Source organism: Phaethon aethereus (genome assembly GCF_964289735.1).
Source record: "Phaethon aethereus genome assembly, chromosome: 5".
Lineage (NCBI taxonomy): Eukaryota > Metazoa > Chordata > Aves > Phaethontiformes > Phaethontidae > Phaethon > Phaethon aethereus.
Window position 1 is genome coordinate 52,502,525 of NC_138579.1, and position 21,924 is coordinate 52,524,448.

A 21,924-nucleotide genomic window follows, 5' to 3' on the forward strand; every position below is an offset into this window, starting at 1 on the left:
TTAGCCTTGTGCTTTGTGCTCAAGTTCTTTCTCTCTAAAGCTTGCACCAGGTATGCTCAGTGTATTTATAGTTTGTGGAGGAAATGGAGGGAAATAATTAGACTCTAGCTTTGCAGTTTGTAAATTAACAGAATGTGAGAGTGAACTGCTCAGGCTATGTGCAAAACCAGCTTATTTTACTTTTACTAATTTGTTCTTTAATTAATTGGTGCCTATGTCTGTTGATTTGTGCTGAGACTGGCAAGATGCTTCATGTAAGAAACCCGTTTTCATCTTGATTAATTCTCTGCTGGGGCAAGCCTTTTAAAAAATGTTAGCCAGCCATTTTCTCACTCAGCTCCTGGAGCTTACAGACAAAATCATAAGGCAGACATGATGAGAGAAGGAAGGCAGAGTCTGGCCATCCCATTTCACAGATAAGGAGATGGCACATGTGGAGACAGAGTGAGTTACTCACACCGGGAATGTAGGGCAAAGATGGCAAGTGAGTCTTGCTTTCCCAGGTGTTGATGCTGTGCTTACCACAGGCTCAGTCACATTTTTCCTTTCTGGAAAAGTTGCGTAGGGCAGATTTTCAACTCTGTACTGCCTGTGGGAATAGCCAGATTTTAGGGAAGTGCTCCTCAACATACAGAGTATGATGCCAATCAGCCAGTTACCTGACAGGGGGAAGCAGGCTGCTGGAGAAGCAAATGAGCTTGGCCATACGTTTTGCTGAGTGATGATTCTATGGGACTTGAGTAAATGAGGAAAATCCTGGTGATGGATCTGCAGGAGAACAAGCAAGCATTCCGGCAAGGGAAGCACGGCCCGTTCTGACCCCGCTCCTCGCCCAGCATCCCGAATGCTTATGCAGAAATTTTTTTTAGTAACAGTTCCTTATTCCCGTTTCTGCTGGCAGCACTGCCTGTGTATCCGGGCAGCCCTTTTAAAGCCAACTGCACGTCAGGCTCGCTCTCCGTGCTAGGAGTTTCGGAGCGGGGGGGGGGCCGCGGCGGGCAGAGCCGGGCGGCCCCGAGTCGTGCCCCGGGCGGGGGCTCCTGCTGCCGTCCCCGCTTGTGCTCCCGCCGGGCTGAGGCAGAGCCCGTCGCACCCCGAAACCGTGGGGACGGCTTCCTACTGCGAAGGTGGGGTGGGGGGTGCCAGAGGGGCTGCGACAGGCGGGCGGCGGCAGGGGCAAGGAGGGGCGCGGCGGCGCCTTCTCCTGCCTCGGCGGGCGGTGCCGGGCCGGGGCGCGGGGCCGGGGCGCGGCGGGGCGGGCCGGGGCGGGCGGGCGGCGCGATTGGCGCGGAGCCGAGGAGGAGGAGTGGCGGCCGCGCTGCGAATGGAGCTGCGTGGCTGGCTGGGCACAGGCGCCCTCCGCGTGAAGGGGATACGGGGATCCTTAAAGTGAGCCGAGCGCCTCGGGGCAGAGCAATGTGGCGAAGAGGAAAGGGCCACGGGAGCTGCTCGCCTTTTGGATAATTCCTGCCCTTTCCCACGAGTCGTGGGCAGCGGCACTTTTGTCTGTGTGTGGCATGTGGAGCTGGGGTTTTATATGGCATTTGCGATCCAAGGGAGGTCACGCTTCCTTTTTTTAAAATACATTGCTTTGGGTACAGTATATCTCTCTCTCTTTCTTCCTTCTCTGGTAGTGGGGTGGGCCGGGAGGGACGATTGTGACACCGGAGGGAATGTTTACTTGTGCAGAAGTCTTTCTCATGTGGAAGCACACTGCTCCCTAACTCCTGGCTAAGCAGACTTCAGTTCTCCAACTTTACAGCACGTGTAACTCCTTGACAGGATGGCAGACAAAAGAACAGCTGGTGCAAAGCAATAGGGGATTCATAGCAAGGAGGAGGAAAGAAAATCACAAACCTTTCACCCGCACCATTGACATCCGACGATTGTCAGAGCAGCAGTTGCGACAGGACGAGCTGAAGCCACCATGCGCAGGTCTAGCACGGATGAGTCGACCTATCACAGGAGTCCTTCCCTGGACAGCAAGGATTACAGTTTCCCAAATGGCGCCTTTCGTCGCTACAGCAGCATGTATGGTGGCCAGTTTGGGGCTGCCAGCAACTCTTTTTTTGGATTCCACACCAACCCAGGCCCTAAGGCCACCAAGGCTAAGTACACGTCCCCCAAGGGAAACAAGTACGTTGTCTTTTACCTGGATCTCTCGTTTATTTTTCTCCTAGAACTGAAGAGGTGCAGCATGGCTCACAACTGCCTGCAGTGTATCAAGTACCTAATGTTTGTCTTCAATCTTCTCTTCTGGGTGAGTACATGTTTGAAACTGCGAGGCGGTTGCTTTTTTGTCTGCTTACTAAGATGGAAGGTAAACCTGTTGCTGCTCTTAAACGTAGAAGTTTAAACTTGGAACCTGAACAAGGTGATGCCTAGGCTACCCTTTCTGTGGCCTCATTAATTTGTGTGGGCAACCTACCGAGGGTTTCCTTCACTCTCTCATTTCCTGGTCTTCAGCTGTGTTTCAAAACAGTGATACAAGGCAAAAGAGTGTGTTTATGGAGGCCAGTTGCATGAATGCCTTCATCTCTTCATTCCAGTGAGAGCCGTACGCTCCTTTTGTTGCCCTGATCTTTCACATTCTTGTGTGTGCTTGCCTCAAAAGTTGTGCATAGTCTTACAGAAGTCACTGAGGCTGCCATTCATGATTTTTAAGGTCAAGCACGTGCCTACATCCATTGCTGTATCGTGGATGGCACACTCACTACATCACAACGTTAAAGCCTGTATCAAGAATCTCCAGGTGGTCACTCTCTGTCCTGGTCAGTGATGGGTCCTAGAGTTGCCATCCCCTCCTGAAGACGTGGCTCTGAAATGTGGAGGGAGATCAGAGTTCTCCTCCCTTCTTTTAGGGCTGCTACTCTGTGGCAAGAGCTTATCAAATCACTACGAGGCATGCGTGTGTCAGCAGTGATGGGACATATGGGCGTGCATCTCCGCATCATCTTTCTAATAAATGAGGTGGCTGTCAACAGCAGGGTGGTTGGGCATTTCACTGCTATGAAACGGGGCATAGGCTGTAGACAGAGACTAAAGAAGCTCAGTGAGGCGTTCAGGTTACAAACGCTGTTTGTCCTATAAAAAAGGGAGTAGCATGATTGCTAGGGGAGGGGAGGAAGTCATTTCTAGTTCAGAGTCTCCTGTCGAGATTTCTGTGTGGGAGGGTCTGTCGCAAGGTCCTCAGGAGGTGCCTTTAAAAGCCTCACTCTTCCAGAGTGCTTTATTAACATGCTAAGGGAAATGAGGAGTATTGTGAAGTGACACCACTTCTGTCCTGACGCTTAAGGAGGATGTGTGTGTTTGCAGTTGGATGTCACCATGTCCATATTACTGATTGTATGCTCAGGAATTGTTGGAGGTACACAGAGGGCTGTGAGTGAGATGGAAAGAGCTGTTCTGTAGTATGTATTGCTGTGCAGCTGTTTAAACCAGGCATGCTGCAGAGCTGGTGCATCAGAAAACACAAAGTGCAGGCAACTTCTGCTGACCTGAGTCATACCAAGGAGTCAGGATGTGATAAATCAGTGCAAGTCCACTGAATTGGTGTGGTACTAACCTGAGCTATGAAAGACAAGGAGAGTGCTCTCTTTACACCCTAGATAAGCTGGTGGAAAGACTGTTGGTAAGACAGAAGCCTGTCTTTCAACTCTGACTCTGGTTGCTTCTGCGTTCCTAAATACTATCTAATATTTATTGTAGCTTACTCCAGACCTTTCTGAAAAAGACAAACACTGTCTTTCTCGCTCTCTTAAAACTTGTGCCTCTACTAACTGTCCCTTGTTGAGATTATAGCACTGACAGCTAGTTGAAGTGTGTGCTAGAGAAATGCAAGAGGATGCTGGTGTTAATAGCTCTTCAGGACTATGCGTGGCACTGCCACAAAGGATACTCACTGCATTCTGTTGCCTTTTACAATATTCGTCTTCCACTGAAGCATATGCATATGACAAGAGGAGGTACTGCTGCAAGTGGTGTGTGTATATTTACAAAGGGAAGATGGCACATAATGATGTATCTTTGGCATGCTTTTCAGTAGGAAAGCCTTAATCCTCTGAGAGAAGGAAAGGTTTTTGTTTTTCCCCTGAAACCATCAAATCTATTCTCTAATGCTTGGGGGGAGAGAAAAGACAGAGGTCCCAAAAAGAGAGAATAACCATATGCCAACTGGGCTTTTCGTCAACTAAAACATACAAGCAGTGGAGTGGGTGGTGTCAAATACTGCAGCACGATTTCTGTTTTGTTTCCCTTTCACATGCTACCTGCACAGCAGGAGTGATTGATGATGATCATGTCCAAATGAGGTTTGCACAGCATGTAGTTATAATAGATGCAGCTCTTCACCTTCTTACAGTGGAGAAAGTAACTAAAAAGAGATGATTTTTAAAAAGTACTGGTTTAAGCTGACCTATTGTTAGTAAAAGCAGGAAAAAAATCTCCATTCCTAGTGATTAAAAATCTTTGAATTACACGTTGATGCTGCTGCTGTTTTGTTTTTAAAGTTGTATGTTATTGGTCCTGTTCTACTTTGCGAAATTGAAGGAAAAGCATCTGTGCAAGATGACAGGATTTCTCTTTGCATACATGCTCACGGAGGTTTTGCTGTCCCCACCTTTCCCCTCCACCCTTCTCTAGGTAGTTGGTTAGTGACAGACAATAGTAAGTAGGAAGAGGACTTGTTTTCTTCATGCTTTGACCTCCAAATAAAAACTGCAATTATTTCTTATTTCCATGTATAGAAAGCAGTCATTGCGTTAAATGCCTATTACAGGTTGTTCCTGCTTTTTAATCTGTTTTGAGCAAATGCTTTTCCTTCAGAAATCATATTTCCATTTTCTTCTTACTGTTCCCATTCATTATCTCCAGTCCATTTTATGCATCCTTACAGCCTATTTCCCAGTACTTCCAGCTATCTTTCCCACAGCAGGGCAGAAAAATAGTCCTCAGCCCTGTGCAACTCTGGTGGGATTGGTACTACATTTCTGAGGAAAAGACCCTTTTCTTGTAAGTCTGGTGAGTTTATAGGAAACAAAGTCTCAGAGACCTTGATTTTAAATGTTCCTGGCAACCTTTATTGGATTAGGTACTGCGCTCATGCTGTAAAATTTTTAAAAGCTGTCATATAACTGTGAAAACAGAGCAAATTTCTCCCTATTTTGACGGTTGAAGGGAACACAAAGCTCCTTTATAGGTGTCAGAGGCTAAGGTGCCTTGTCAGTGTAAGAATCCGTATGTTGGTACAGCAGACCAGCAGCTATTAATGTAGAGAAAAAATCTGGTAGTCCTAGAATAGCTCTTTTCTCCATGAGGAATCTTGCACAAATTGCTCTTGGTGCATTTGCAACTACTCTGGGGTATTAAGGTACTGAAACATGGACAAAACATTATTAGACAGCAGTGCTGCCACTCAAATGGGAATTGCCATTCAGAGGCCATTTCCTGGAATACTGACAGATGCAGAGGAGCCATCGTATCATTGCACTGGTTTGTAAGCTCCCAAAATAACTTTTGTCACCTGATACATACTACTTGCCTGACTTCATTCATTTGTAAGGACTTCGATTTTCTTTTGTTGAATTGCTGAACCCTCAAGACTAAAGATCACCTTGGATGATTGCAAAGCAGAGTATTTTTATTTCATAATGAAATATTTGTATTTCACTGTGAAATACCCAGGGAAGAACATCTGTTTTCCAAATTCAGTCCTCCAAACTTTTGGAGTTTCTTTATGACAGTCAGCAAAATGAATTATTTTTTTTCCTGTGCTTGTATTCCAAGGCTCTGCTTGCTGTCTCTCTCTTTTTTTTTTTTTCTTTTTTTTTTTTTTTTTTGTTAAAAAACCCCATAGGGTATATCCCAAGGGCTGAGAGGGTGCTATAGAAAGAAAAATGTCATCTCCTTAATTCCCCTTGGCTTATGCCAGCATTCTCACTTTCTTTGACTTCTGACTCCAAAACCTCCAAGACTCAAAGAAGGAAATTCACAGAACTGTACTTGTGTTTCCAGTGGCTTTTGCTTTCCTTAAGAGATCCTATGCTAGAGAAAACTATCTAGATTGGTAGCGATTTGCCCATCAAAGAGCTGAATACCTCTATCTGACTCTTGAGGTAATGCTTTAACCAGTAGATAAATTCAGTAAAGCACAGAATTTGCAAAATGCTGTTTTTAGGAGACTAGTTATAGAGAGGAGACAGGAACAAAAAGAAAGGAGACAAAGGTTTATTACTAATCAAACGTATTATTAATTATTTCTGTGTATATGTCTCCTTTCCACTGTTAAAACATACTAAAGTTGTATGCACTACAAAGAAGTCAAAGTCTTCAAAATGATATGTAAAGAAACTAATTCCAGTGGGTAGGCTCCCAAAGACCGAGGGGAATATTGTCTTGCAGCTTGAAGACTTGGGAGTTGCCATCTTCTGGACACACTATGGCTGGGATGAGCAGCTGCAACTCTGCTTTCCACCTTCATGCCTAAACAGATAAGCACTTTGCTTGATTTTGCCATTTGGTCCATATACAACTCCCAACAGATACAGCCTTGAGAATGATGTATCTTGGCTTCTGAGACACAAAGTGCAAATCTGAAATGTGTGGAAACACAGAGCCAATGAAGTGGCAGGTAGCACTAGTGAATGCACTAGGATCTCTGTGGAAAAAACCAAGAACCTATTTAATCTAATTTCAGGGACCAGCTGTAGGTCTCTTGCTCTGGCTTTGCTGCTGTTGATGGTTCGTGGAACATAGTTTGGGAAGCTCTGCACTAATGAGTACTGCTGGCCTGGTGCACTAGTGATACTGCCAGCAGTCAATTTTAGTTACTTGGATGTAATTGGAAGGAAGAGGGGAAGTAATGAAAATGAGAAATTCCTCATTACTGGCATAATTTTCCTTCCTTGCACTTCAACTTCAGTGGCACAGGTATGTCTTGTAAGAACTATGCAAATGTTTGTAATATCTGGAAGACTGAGTGTGCAGGGCAGCTGGAAAAAGCAACAGCTTGATATCAAAATGCACCATGGGGCATTGGATGGTCTTTGAGTGATCCTGGCCAAATATGACCAGAGGGTGGAGGCAGAGGGGTGTCTCTTCATTTCTTTCTACCTTGTTGGGAAACCGTCTGACATTATTAGCTTGAGAGGAGAGCTGTTGGCTGAGCTTATGCCCAAAGCTGGAGAATTTTGTGAGAGAAGAAGCTAATTTTGTTGAATTGGATTCCTTGTCCTTCATCTGCATCCTCTATCCTCCATCAGTCAGCTGAATGAGATTGATGGCTAAAATGGCCAGAAACTCTACAGATCGTTAGTGGCTGAGGACAGCAATCATTTTGTATTTATACTTGGCTGCAGTCTTAAGTTGGTGGAAAAAAAAATTACCAATAGAGCAGTAAGCCATTTTAAAAGCAGGCCTACCATCTCATCCTCATTATTTGTGCACGTTCTCCTCCTATGGGCGAGGGCTACCACTCATCCCATGGAGCTGAGCTTATAAATTGGAGTTGCTGCATGCTGTTCTGCAGGGAAGACAGTCCATGTCTCCCAGCTGAGTGGTGCTCTGAGAAGACAGTTTGATTAGAAATAGGACAGGTTGTGTATTTTCATATGTATAACAGGTAAATAATGTATGACAAACAAAAATTTTATTAAACAGCAATACAGACTTTGGTCCTGTGTAAGTAAAACATGGGAAGTTTACCCCAGAATGTAATTTTCTCTAACTGCCTCCCAGTCTGTGATTCTCCTTTGTTACTTACCTCCTCCAGAAACTGCTCAGTCTGATTGACATCTTACCTCTGCCTCTGACTTTGTGAGGGCTCTCTAAGGATGTATTTTTAAGGAGCATTGCTTTTGAAGAAAGGAAAGCCATTTGATATGGGAGTTACAGACTTAAAAAAACAGCATTTCTGTGAGAAGCAGAACTACAGAGGACTGATATCAAGTGAGAGAGAGATGATTGTATTACCTGATGTCTGATTTATAGGGGCACCAATTAGCGCTTTTCCCACAGCGGTGCCATTCATACAGTCTCTTTTCTGTGTGGATTCTGAGGTCTGATAGGGGTTGGGAATCATGCTGGAGTCTTATCTCCCAGAGAAGGCATTGCTAAGGGCTACATTTGCTACCTAAACGCGTATCTTCTGAAAACTTTTAGGAAGTTAATGACTTTGAAAGGGTGCATATCTGTCAAATCAGGCTGTCAGTGACAAATGGACTCACGAGTTATTCGTTGGATACTCCGCCAACACAGTTCACTTTCATAATCTTCTTTTCCTTAGGAAACTAGGCTCAGAAGGCTCTTAATAAAGGAGAAAAAAATTGCCTTGAAGTTGACTATATAATAGATACCATCTTCAAATTGCTTGCTGTTACTCATGACAAAGAGTAGCTTCATTGCTTTAGGTGGGTTGCTAACATATTGGCATGGACTAAGCACCTTGCTTTAGAAGTTTTGCTGTCAAGTATATCCACTATATTTAATTCAGACTTACTGGTAGTACAAAAAACTGAGCAAACCCATCAGTGGATAAACCCACAGGATATGGCATGTTGCAGTTGTGAAGAAACTGGCCTTTTTAAAGCAATGAGTGAAATGACTGCAAACATTATTCCCTCTTCTGGGTGGTGACAGATACTAAATCTATTGCAGCCAATATTTGAACTATACAGAGGAAGACAAACATAGGTGAGGCAGGTGAGATCTTTTCCATCATTATTCCTCCTCCTCTGTGTCTTGGCTTGAAGATTTTTGAAGGCTAGCCAGTACTTCTTTCTTACACATGATTTCTCATCGTGGTGGCTATGATCAAAGTCAGAGTAACTATCACAACATACACTGTCACCTCACAGTTCACTCTGCCCATGTATTACATCCTTTTCACCCCCTTTGGGCTTTTATTTTAGAATATGAACCTTTTGGCCAGGGGATTGTTTGCAACTCTCTACCCACAGAGTATCTAGAAGAAGAAAATCCCAGTCTCAGTTTGTCTCCAGACACTGCTGTTTCAAATGTGATAGCTATTAATACTGCTATGTGATTGATTTATTTATTTAGAACATAACTTTTGGCTAAGGTAGCATATCTGTACAAGTAACTGTATGAGTGAGACACAGTATCCATATAAAATATATAAACACACTTCTCTCTGGTATTTATAGTGTAAAGTGAGCACTGCTAGGTCAAAAATGGAATGTGGAGTTGGATGGAATGAATTCTGCATACTCATGCAGATTGGAGACAGTAAATTGTATTTCTTAGTACTGCCCTGTAATTGTTTCTCCAGGAATTGTTAAACTATCACAAGATGCAACAGAAGTAAATGAAATTGAAATTGCAGTCTGTAATTAGACTGTCATACTGTAATGCATCTTAAATCTGTCTTCAACAAAAAAACCTAACAACTTCCGAAACACCCTCCCAACCTGCTTCAAGTGTGAATGCATGCAGAGCTTTATAATTTAACATGATTCAGCTGAAGCTTGTTCCAAAAATGCCATACATTTGAAATAGTAGTTTGGATAAGACAGAAGGTTGATGTCCAAGGACAAGGGACCAGAATGAGTCGGTCTTGTAAGTTTTTACACACAGACTTTCAAGACTTTTGGGTATTTGTTTTGGTTTGGTTTTTTGTGGTTTTTTTTTTTTTCCCCCCCTCTGCTTGGTTTTCCAGATTGCTCATATAGCCCCTTTTATTCTTTCCTTGTCCACGATGCCTTTGTTTGTTCTCAAAATAGAGATATACTTTCAAAACAGTGCAGCAGCAACTGTTGCTCTTATGTCATCTTATTCTTGGAATCGCCCTGAGTTGTACACTTTAGGGGTGGCTCTAAATCCAGATCAGCTTGATCCATACTGGCTTATTTTATTATTACTTTGTCTACCCTTGTTTCTGCTCTGCACGTTATGCCATACTTGATTACCTGCTTCTCTCACAAGCATCTTCATGTTTTCACCCCAATCCATCCTTTTCAGGAAAATCCTGGTTACTAAAGCTTCCCTTTCCCCTCCAGCTGTGTTTTGTAAACTCCTTTTTGAGAAATCATCCACTGTGATGCCTGTAAACACTACATCTGATGACTGTGAAACAATAGTGATTTACTAGTGCTGATTTTGTTTATTACACGTTCACTGAGCATACAGATTTAATGTGTGCTGGCTCTTATTTAATGCTTTTCTTTCTCCAGCACTTATGCTGGAGAAATGCTTACACATTTCTTTTACAATGGGGTGTTCCGGGAGGAACTTTTTTTTTCTGTATATCATTCCTGGCTCTATCAATGGGGACTTTGATAATGTAGAGGCCTCTGGATATAACTTACAGTGGGAGTGAGCCTTCTTGGCTTCCACTTGTAGTCATTAGTAGACGCTTTGTTGGTAAAACTACCAAGTGTCTGCTCCCACTCCATTCAAATAGCCAGCTGTCTTCCCCCTGTGCCTAACAGGATTGTTTGATGTGCGGAGAACAAGGAAAACTGTGCTGTGAGAAAGGGAAACCCAACCAACCACCTGCCCTTCATGCAGATGTCAGTTTGCACTTTATTTTTCCATGTGAAGTTCACTTTCTTTTTCCTTATGTGGCTTTTCTTTGTCACAGTGACCAACTTCAATGATCAAACTGCCAGCACGGGGAGCAATACTTGGAATTAAACAACTTAAGTCTCTTATTTAAAACAGGCTTAGCACTTAGGAGCAAAAATCTCATTGACTTAACAAAAGACTACGTGGCAGGCCTACAGTGGGATTACAAAGCCTTGCGTAAACTGCAGTTACACCAGCAAAATTGTGCTCGTGCCAAGAAAGCTTGTTTTGTTCGGAGGACTGGTGTAGACTGTAATGGCAAAAAGTGCTTTTGCTAGTATTAGTTGTTCCCCCAGTAGGGGTTTTGCTGGTATAACATGCTGGCAGTTGTGTGTTTTGGTTTTTTTTTTTTTTTTGCCCACAAGTCTTAAGAGTAGTGATTCTCTCTCTGTGCTGCTCTGGGACAGCACTGGACCCTAGGAGGCAGAATGGAGCTGAGTAAGGGGAAGGTGAATCTTGGCTGTAGGAAATGAGACTTTGTGTTGCTCCGTGGCTGTAGGCTTAAACTATGCAACAGCACGAGGAGGCACTACCACCTGAGCTGTGAGCAAGGTGCTTCCCCCAGAAGCAGAAAGGAGGGGTGAGAGCTTAATCGCTAAGGAAAGACAGCAGCCAGCGGCTGCAATGGCAAAATTAGTGGCTCCAGTTTGTTTTATATCTCCTCCTTCCTTCTTTAATTGCCAGTTGTTTTGCCCTTGCTGTCTACACAATATTTAGAAAGGAGAGCACAGAGAAGGAGCTAGATTCTCAGTAAATACATTCATTGACTTCACTATGAGCAGCAAGACCAAGTACCTCTCTGTGCTGCTGTGCTTGGAAATGCTTGTCTGATGGCTTCCTCCATAGAAGACAATCTTGTGGGCTTCAGACCTTCTAAGGGATTTTTCCTTGCCCATGCTATGGTCTCCCAGTAGTGGTACTCGCAAATTCTGGTCTTGTGGCAGTTCCTGTGACGACCTGGGAGACACCTGTAGTGGCAGCAAGGGTACAGGTCTCCTTGAGAAACACCATACATAAATGTGTTCTGTTCTACTGAGCATGTAGATATTTCTCTAGGTCATCTTACTATAGAGCATTTCTCTGACATTGCTGACGTTCTTTATTTCCTCAGAATTGACCACTGGCTATTATGAACATATATACTGGGTGAGATGGACTTACGGCTCTTTTATAAAACATAAAACAGAGCTCTAGTTTGTCCTGAACCACTTAAGCATTCCAAAAAACCTCTTGGTTGTCTTTCAATAACAAATTTTTAACATCCCCTCCCACCCAGTGGAAATGACACTTTTAGATGTAGTTATTCATGGCCATTTTATTACATAACTTTTTTTTTCTAAAGTCCCTCTACAAATTGACCTTGAGTTACATCCTATCCACCGCATTGCTCCTGTCAAGTTTGTAAATGGACTGCCATCATATTGGCTAATCGAAAATTTGTACTCCTGTTTTTTAAGTGACATTTATCCAGGGTTGTAGCACAAATTGTTTACTTATGTCTAAATAAATCTTTTCACTAATCCATTTGTGGCAACATTGGAAGGAGCTGAGGTGACACGTTTGATACCATTTTCTTCAACAAAACAACTGGAACTCTGGACGTGAATCAAGTTCCACTGCCACTTGCAATCTGTTACAAGCTCCCATCCTTGAAGGCCAGAGTTTTTAACACATCCACCATCTGCTCCGTACTTGCTATATCCATGCAGAATACTTGGTTGTTTTAGAATGACTTTGCAAACTGAAATAAGAACCCAGAAATGGTGTAATGCATCCTATATACACATGCTGCCACTACCGAAGTATACACTGAAGCACCTTTGGACATGAAAAAGCAGGCATTGTTTTGTTGTTTATTCATGGGTCACTCCATGACCTCCAACCACAAGACTTTTTCACTTTTGTAGTATACTAGTACTTTTCTGATGTTTGCAAGCCCCAAACTGTGTAGTAATAAGTCTGGTGCAAAAAAGGAGGCAACCTTGAGAGCTTTTTGGCTGGTCTTTCAGTGCAGAAAAAAACAGGAGCAATTTGAGTGTGCATGAGTGCATTCATTGTAGCCGTTCACGTTATAATCAGTAAGAGCTCATTTTCAGGTTTTTGTTGTTCCATGTCTTTTGTCAGTGGTGGGATTCAGTTTGTACCGTGGAGAACATGCTGATTGTATCTTGCACTGCTTTGGTGCCCTTGCCCTCCTCTCTCGGTGGCAGATCTGCTAAGGGATCTCTGTTTGCATCTTGGTTGGTGCGCTAGAGCTTGGTGGCACAGCATGGAGCACCCAGACATACTACTCCTCTCGGTAGGAAGTTGCCTTCCTGGTGCTCCTTTGCTTTGGAAAACTGAAACGAGAGGTATATACAACCATGGTGTTTCTGGTAGCCAAAGTGGGAAGTTTCTCTAGCACTCCAGGCTAAACTCTTGCATCCATTTTCCATGTTGGCATCGCTGTGTTCTGCAAAGGTGTGATAACATGGCAGCAAAACAACAGACCTTTCAGGGGGATCATATGGCAGGTAAAATTACTGCTCCAGTGCCACAGGGAGGTTTCAAGTTCAAGTCAGAGGCAAAGAAACAGTGTAGCAAGTTAGGATCTATTTATTTGAAATAAACATCATTGAAATCCTTTGTGTAATTTCCAACCACTTCCATTTGTATTCCTTGGGTATTCACTCAGGACCGTACTCTTATCAGTCCTCTTGAATATGCTCTTGCATTAGTTACAACATGTATCCATTCTCCTTCCAATTTCCATTTGTAAATAGGTTTTAGGTAGATAATTCTTGGAGAAAAATCGACTAACAATCACTGAGAAAAATGTCCTGTTCCTAAGGAGAGACTATGTCTCCACTTATGGTACTGGTTAAATTGTAATCCTGAAAACACACAGACTGGACAGACACATTTTTTTCCCACTGCTGACACTAAAGGGATGTTTCATTACCCTAGTAAAACCTTAGATGAAATCCTGGTATGGTCTAAGTACTGAATTTCTCTCTGCCTTCATTTCTCAGCAAATACTCCATAGGCTTTTCAAAATTAAGCAATTGGTCCAAGAAGGTTTTGTTTTGGAAAACCAAGCACAGGTTTTGTTTTCCTTTGCTTTCTTAGCTGCTGGTACCTTCCTCTAAGATTCCACTTGCTCTACCCAAAAGTTGCAGTGAGTTACTTTGAGGGTTGAGCTTGGAAATACTTCATGCTTTGTCACTGCAGCTGAAATTTCTCTCTCCAAAATAATATTCAACCCATTCAATTCCCAGCTTAGTATTTTTAGCACAAGCTGCTTACAGTTACATGTCACCTTCTCTGTAACAGCAGTGTGGATTTCCCTGTGCATGTATTAGGAGCGCTCCCTTTTGCAACCTAATCCATTTTACTGACTTGATAATTGGGATGTGAAATTATGAAACAGCAGAAGGCCCTTCATTTTAAAACTCGCCTCTACTAGCTGGAGGAGTATATCTATCTATTGTACTTTCTTTGTTGTCCCCTGTGCTGGGCACTTGTACCCTGTTTTCCATGGGCTCCAAACAGAACTGGCCAACTAAGAAATCTGAAATTCTTTGGCACATTCTTTTTCAAACTGGTTGTACTTTTTCTTGTTGCTCTATTTCTTTCTAAAAGAACATGGTTTTCCTTTTTGTTTCATGAGGTTTTTACAGCTTCTGTAAACATTGCCATTTTTCACAGTCGCTACAGGATTTGCCTTTGACCCAGGGTTCATTTGGATTACAAAATTGTTTGCGACACCAAAAGCACCACTCTCGTGTTGTTTTCTCCCTGGCATACTTCTGTTGGCATACTCCCTGGCATATAGGAAACATGCATGTGAGAGTGGGCATATTTCAGGGGTGATATTACAACTCCCTGGCATATATATAGGAGGAAAAGGTGCTAAAGAGAAGAAAGAAAATGAAAGTTGAAAGCAACAAGGGATGTCGTACTGTATACCATTTGGTGCAGCATATGCACTTGCCCTTCATCACATGACCGAGCAGCTGCATAAATGCTTCATCCTGCTGGTGAGATATGAGCCAGATCTTGATGCTTTAGAGTCACATTTGATCCCATCAATACCTGGCTTTGGGTTGCTTCCCTTTGCTTACTGCTTGTGAGTTAATCCTCTTTGTGCATCACCTCGTTTTGTCCTAACTGGTAATGCTGTTAACTTTTTTTTTTTTTATTCCAGCCACATGTTGAGGTTTGGGGTTTTTTTCCCTCTTTTACCATATCTGTAAAAGTGAAAATGCTCTGTGGCCACACGGTGTTTGTGGGCTGGGAGGCTCTGTAGGATTTGCACAGTTTTGGCACATGCTTTGCTGTCTGCTGGTATAATGGGAGCTGTTAGGTTGCACAGCAAGTTATAGGCTTCAGTCACCATTATGCTCACTAAAACAGCCATCTTTTTCTCATCACAGATATCATTAGCTATTATGTACTGTTTCAGTTGCTCAATAGAGGTGTCAAATCTTCCACTGAATTACCAAACAGGTCCATTTTCCCCAAACATCAGTCCAATTTAACCCTTTTTCTGATGACATGGCAGGTTGCTCACAGATCCAGTGCTACACACAGTAGTTTTAGGGTTTTTTTTCATTTTCTCTCTGCAGCTATACCCTGCTTTGTTCTGTTCCCAAATTAGGCTTTTGTCCTTATTGCCAAATGCTTTGTCCATTCTTTCTAAGCAATACTCATAAAGTGGGAAAACTGCAGAGGCACAGTCGGTTTCCCAGTAGCTGTGGCGTGTTAATTAGATGCAAACGTTTAAGCCTCAGCTACCCATGGACTCTGCTGCAAAGCTTATGTGGCTTCTGCTGCAGAAGACAGGGCAGACAGCGCCAGAGGGCTCAGATGGTGCTTAAAAGCCTGTCAGTGTCTGCTGCGCTGGGTTGTCCAGCCTGTAGCTCCTGAGCCACAGGCGCAGGTGCCTTATAGTTTCTACTTCAGGGGTTATCATGGGGCCCCAGGGATGCCAGCATTGCTAAAGTGGCTCTGGGACCCCTTTATACCCTCAGCTCAGCCTCGGCCTCCAAGGAAGCAGTGGGACCTGGTGGAAACCTGTGCCATTGCTGTGGTAGGTGTTGTATGTGTTGTGGCTTTCAGGCTGGTGCCACATCCTTGTGCCAATCAATGCTGGTACTTCTGCACAGGCGATAGCGAGAAGGAAAGAAAACACGGCCACCCTGCAGTATTGCAAGTACAGGACCAAGTACACCCTCACTCATCTTGGCACTAAAGTTACCACTGGCACAGAAGTTTTAGTGGGAATGTAGTGGTGTGTACTGGTATATGCAGGTATCATGGAATGAGGCTATTTTCCAGCATACAAAGAAGTAGGATTCATAAAGTAAAGCTGGGCTTTATAAAAGGCACAGTAAGAAGCTTTTGCAAGGTTATCAAAGTCTTAGATGCATGTTCTGAGATCTCCAGAGCCTTCCAAAACGTTTACAGAAACTTTGTTGTGACAATTCAGTGCTGCTGCTGACTTTGTCCTGAGTTGGAACATTAAAAAAAAAAAAAAAAAAAAAGGTGCTATAGGAAACAATAGCTGGATGTTCACCTCAGACATACTCTTGTTTTATGCGGAATGTAGAATCATTTATTATATCTGAATGGTTTCATCGCTGTATGCATGTGTATGAGCGAGTGAGGTAACTGAGTTTTTGTGAGTGGATGTTCAATTTCAGCTAACAAGATCCTATTTCACTTAGAATTTGAAATAACAAGTGACAGCTGTGGGACTTAAAGTTCTATCAGGTTTGGAAGTTATAATGATTACACCAGAACAGTAAGTGTATATATTGGACAGGCATATTTTGTTCTAGGGGGGAAAATATGCATCAAGTTATATGTGTATTTAGGGATATTAAGAGAAAATCATATCAATTTCCTTGAGATAAATAGTACAAGATAAGAGGTGGGAGTTGCAAGAGACACTGTGTATATAAGAGGGATACAATACAAAATAATTACTTTGCCAAGATCCATGGATCATGAAATAGAAAGTCTCAGTGGATTTTTTTTTTGGCAGGTTACCTGTTGGGGAAGGAATTCACAAACCAGGCTATTTATTTATTGTGGAACTATATTTGAAACTCTTTTTGATAAAATAGATTATGTCTAACATTACTGGAGAAGTCTCAAAAGATTTGAAATAAATAATTTCCCTCTAGTATCCAATTAAAAATAATACCTGAGACACGGAAATAAATACTTTCGTTCTCAGAAAACTACTTGAGCAATAGCATCAAAGAAAATCCTTGTTTCTGTATAGTTGCTTTAAAATCAATACAGTGAGCTCAATCTAGGCCTCCACACAGCCAGCATCACTGCATTTGCTTGTGCTGCAGAACTCGATACTCATTTCCCTCACTTGAGATGCATTTAGTTTGTGTCAGATAGCTTAACTGCATGTCATTAGGTGTGAAACTGTAAAACTGTGTCATCTAATACAGACATTGCTTTTAAAAAAGTTGAGGGGGGGTTAAATAAAAATGAAGTATAGTAGTATCTTAGACTGGCTTTACTTGTAGGATTTTCTTAACTTTTCTTCTTAAAATTGAAAACATGATTTAAAAAAAATTCTTATATATAAAATGTGAAATTATTCAACAGAGCAGAAGTTTTAGTCTTTTAGAAAACAACATCTCCTTACAAACTCAATTATCTAATAGCAGCCATTCTAGGCTACTAGGTGGTTAGTAGGTGTGCTAGAAGAGAAAAAACGTTGTTGAATGTTATAGTTGGAAGCGAAGGGATTCCGAAAGAGTTGTGGTTGGGGTCTACGATATTTAGAGTGTATAGTTACACACGTATGGTAGGAGGAAGGAAGGAAGAGGATGTTTGAAGAGCCTGTGTGTTAACTTCATCAATAAGTTTCCACTACTTGGTCATTAATTACTATATAATTTGTATGCTTGAGAATCACTGAGTCATCCATACTGTGAAGATTTTATGATAGTGATAATTTTGAGCCTGGTGTGTTCAAAAGGACTAATATGACTTAAATATCCATGTCCTGTTGAATTTCCATTACAGCTGAACATCTTTTAGGTCCTTTGAAGTTTTATTCCAAGTCTCTCTCTTCGTACTCTTCAATCAGTTACAACTTCTCCCAGTCTGTGGCCCCTGCTTCTGCCTGCAGAAGACAGGAGGAGCTCTGCCCTTGGAACAAGGCATCTGTGACGTGGATCTGAGAAAGCGGGTCCTCACCTCTCACACTCCAGGCTCGTGTGATTCTCTTAGGAAATGTCAGGATTGAGCAGAAGTGTTAACCATGTCATGTGTGGTGTCATATAATCCAGGATTTATTTGAAAGGCAGAAGGCTGAAGTAATTTCAGTAGTCTTAGATGCTCTGCTTCTAGTTGTCTGATCAAGTCCCTTCTTCCAAATGAGCAAAGTCCTGAGAATTACAAAGCAACACTGAGTTTTCTTGTAACACTTTTAGTGTTACAAAGTGTTAAAAGGTGATAATCTTTTAGCAGATTGCATTTAGTTTTCAGCTCCAGCTCTGTGCCTACTGCTGCACCTCATATTTGGGTTGTTTTTTGGACAATTAGAAAATAGGCTCTGCTTACAAAACAGCTACAGAGGGTTTGGGCTTCTTGTGTCCTGAATAATTTGAGTAACTTTTATAATCTGGGAAGAATAGATCCGCAATTGTACAAAATGACCAACAACTGAGAAATACCACTTTTGCACTGCTTCTATGGGTGTTGCTGGGCTGGCAAGCATCCATATACCCCTCTACAAGTCCCTGCCTTTGGGACTTTCCCTTTCTAGCCTCCCTCTTCTGCCTCTGTTTGCAGTTTACTCCATCTCTTGAAGTTATGCATGCAGGTCCACAGTGGTAGGTTCATTCTTTAGATGAATGTTGCAGTTGTGTAGATAGTTGTTGACAAAGACAGTGGTGTGTAGATAGTGTTGACAGGGATTTTCTAGTTTTCTTTATTCTTACTTCATTTGTATAGACTGTACTTTCCTGAGTCTTCAGGAGAAGCACCTGGGGCCATTGAACCAGAGGATCGGTGTATCCCCAAGAGTATTTTATCACCATGGAAATGTTATTAATGAGCTGTTTCTTAAGTCTTCCACTCTACCCTGGTTGTTTGTCTCTGTAATTGGTAGCTGCACTCTTATAGGAAGCCCTAAACTTGCTATCTGCTTCTTTTGAAAATGTTATTAATTAAGCAAGAAGTTGTATTATTGGCTTGAGCTTTATAGCTGCCCTTGACACTCCAGAGAGTTTGTGCAATGATTTAGATATTGTTTATACATGGTAGTCTTTTTTAATTACCTTTGATCCTAAGTTTTTAACAGTTCCTTCTAATCTTCTACCTGTAAGCCTGACAGAAGGATCATACAACTGTGAGTGTTTAATTCTGGTATCAGGCAGAGCTGAATAAGCTGTTAAAAGTGTTTACTCATGAGTTATTTGACCAAATTCATAAAGTGTGAAAGCAGCTTTACAAAAACAATGTAAAAATGTAGCATAAATTTTGAAACCTCTGCCCTTGCTGCCCCCACTTCAAACTGGGTGTTTGAGGAGCACACGCTGTTCAACGACATACCAGAGACAGAGAGACAGAGGCAGCAGCACTGTCGTATTTGCTGCAAGTCTGTAACAAATACTTAATCTTGATCTTTTGGCAGGATTTCTTAATAGAATGCAAGGTGCTTTTTTTCTGCAGGTCAAAGTGGTTGGTGATGCGCCTGGGGCTGCTTCCATCCCCCCTCCTGTTTGTGATTTGTGTAATTCTTAGAAGCTATGGGTCACTCGGTTGTGAAAGGCATCTTTCTTGTCTTCAAAGGGTTAAACATGCCAGTTCCTGTGGGGTATTCTTCCCACTTCTTTTAGTGATGTCATGTCTGGGTGGAAGTGCCATGGTGAGGACTGTGGTACCAAACCATGCTCTTTTAGTTGCACTTATAATGCAACTGTTCGTTATTGAGAAATTATGTCACTAGCTAGGGTTGTTGGAGCCAGATCTTTTGCCATCACTCATTGCCCGAAGAAATGTGGATAGCAGGAAGATCTCATGCATGTACAGACCTATGTGTTGAGGCAATGAGGGAGGACAAGAGTGCTGAGGACTTGTGTGGGAATTTGCATGTATCATTCACAACTGGAAAGTGTAACTTTCATTTGTACGTCTTACAAAGCACCATTCTTATTTATAATTTCCAAATCTTTCATTAACAGTACTTACCACAGCTCTTGCCTACACTGTGATTTCCTCTTCGCAGATCTTTGAGCAGAACAGGTGCTGCTGCTGCAGTCTGCTCGGATGCCTGCTCACTGCTCTGAATTGCCATGATTCTGTTTCTTTTACCCAGCATTTTCCCTACTGACTTTAGCTTCTCTATCTTCTTTAGGGAAAAGATCTTTAGGAAGGTTTGCTACTGACTCTGCCTTTGCAGAAGTGGTCAACCATCTGAATGTCTCCCTTCTCTTTGTCTGCAGGAGTCGATTTAAACATTTCCTTTGGATGGTTTTATTGCAACTGATTTTTATTACTGCTATTATGATTGCTCTGAATCCGCATCAGCTATATTCTCAGCCTTTTTCCTTTTATTTATTTGGTATTCAGTTTTTATCACACAAGCGTTACTCCACTTGATCGGACAAGCATTGTCTAATCCGAAACCCATGCCAGACACCTCAGGAGAACGTACAGAAAACCTAAAATGGGCAATTATTCCAGATCATTTATGGCTGTCTTATCTGGGGATGTTAAGACTATGTATATAAAGCCCAGAATGGTGTTTCAGTTCTGTTGAAACCAGTGTGAAAAGCTCCACAGACTCCAGTAAGATCAGGATTTTGTTGGCAATTTGTGAGCTTTTTGTGTGTGCAGCTCTGGATGTTAAGATAGTTATTTTTCTGGAAGACACATACTCTTATAGATTGGAGACTATGTAGCTGTATAGTTTTGAAGATATAGTTCCCTCTGTTCAGTCAATAATATTATCTTGGTAGGTTACAGGGATCTTTCAGCAGAGTAACTTCCCAGTGGTTCTGACCTATTCTATCCTTCCTGAATGGCATACCATTGATTTTTGTCACTCTGCCATGCTCAGGAAGCTCCTCTTTTATCAAAGCCCTCTTTTACTGGCAGGTATTCCATCTCATCTGTTTTAGCACTTGAGCTCTCATATTGGTATACAGGCCCTTATTGCTTCTATTTCTGGGCTTTGCCCACCCCCCACCCACCCCTGCTTTTGTGTGGGGGTGGTTTTGTTGTTGTGGGTTTTTTTGTTTGTTTGTTTTTTGTTTTGTTTTGTTTAATTCAAGACCCCTAATACCATGTAAGTATCCAAAATGTACCTCTTCCATTTTGGTCTCTTTTTCCTGGAGTCCACTCATGGGTATTCTGTCCTTGTCTTCAGTTATCTCTTGATTATTGGTTCAGAATTTTAGAAACAGTCTTTTCTTTAACATTACATGGTAGGAAATGTTTTGGCAAACAGTACACTCTAGCCATAAACCCATCCAAATTGGTGAAATATTTGACCCTTAAAAGTGAGCCCTCGCCTGTGCTAGGAGGAGTTTTATCAACCCCTGAATGAATGCCTGTTCTGCTGGTATACACAGGAACTAGTGACTGAGTTACCTGGCAGAAGCATCCATCAGTTGGTGTCACAGAGGTTGGAAAAGACCCTTAAGATCAAGTCCAACTGTAAACCTAACACTGCCAAGTCCACTGCTAAACCATGTGCCTCAGCATCATGTCTACACATCTTTTAAATACCTCCAGGGATGGTGACTCAACCACTTCCCTGGGCAGCCTGTTCCAATGCTTGATAACCTTTTTGGTGAAGAAATTTTTCCTAATAGCCAATCTAAACCTCCCCTGGAGCAACTTGAGGCTGTTTCCTCTTGTAGTATCACTTGTTACTTGGGAAAAGAGACAGGCACCCACCTCACTACAAACTCCTTTCAGGTAGTTGTAGAGAGCAATAAGGTCTCTCCCCTGAGCCTCCCTTTCTCCAGGTTAAACAACTCCAGTTCCCTCAGCCGCTTCCCATAAGACTTGTTCTCCAGACCCCTCACCAGCTTCGTTGCCCTTCTCTGGACACGCTCGAGCACCTCAGTGTCTTTCTTGTAGTGAGGGGCCCAAAACTGAACACAGGATTCGAGGTGCGCCCTCACCAGTGCCAAGTACAGGGGTACAATCACTTCCCTGCTCCTGCTGGCCACACTATTGCTGATACAGGCCAGGGTGCTGTTGGCCACCTTAGCCACCTGGGCACACTGCTGGCTCATGTTCAGACTGATGTCAACCAACAACCCCAGGTCCTTTTCTGTGGGGCAGCATTCCAGCAATCACCAACTGCTACATACC

At 42.5% G+C, this 21,924-nt stretch overlaps 1 protein-coding gene across 1 annotated transcript in view; it reads left to right on the forward strand.

The window, feature by feature from the left end:
• Positions 1-1,656: 1,656 nt before the first annotated feature.
• TSPAN4 (tetraspanin 4) overlaps positions 1,657-21,924 on the forward strand; it is a gene marked incomplete at its 3' end in the record, with an annotated part of 208,036 nt that continues 187,768 nt past the window's right edge. The window contains exon 1 of the mRNA XM_082000000.1: positions 1,657-2,260. Coding sequence (XP_081856126.1) covers positions 1,928-2,260 — 333 coding nt within the window. The 5' untranslated portion in view covers positions 1,657-1,927. The remainder of the gene's footprint in view (positions 2,261-21,924) is intronic.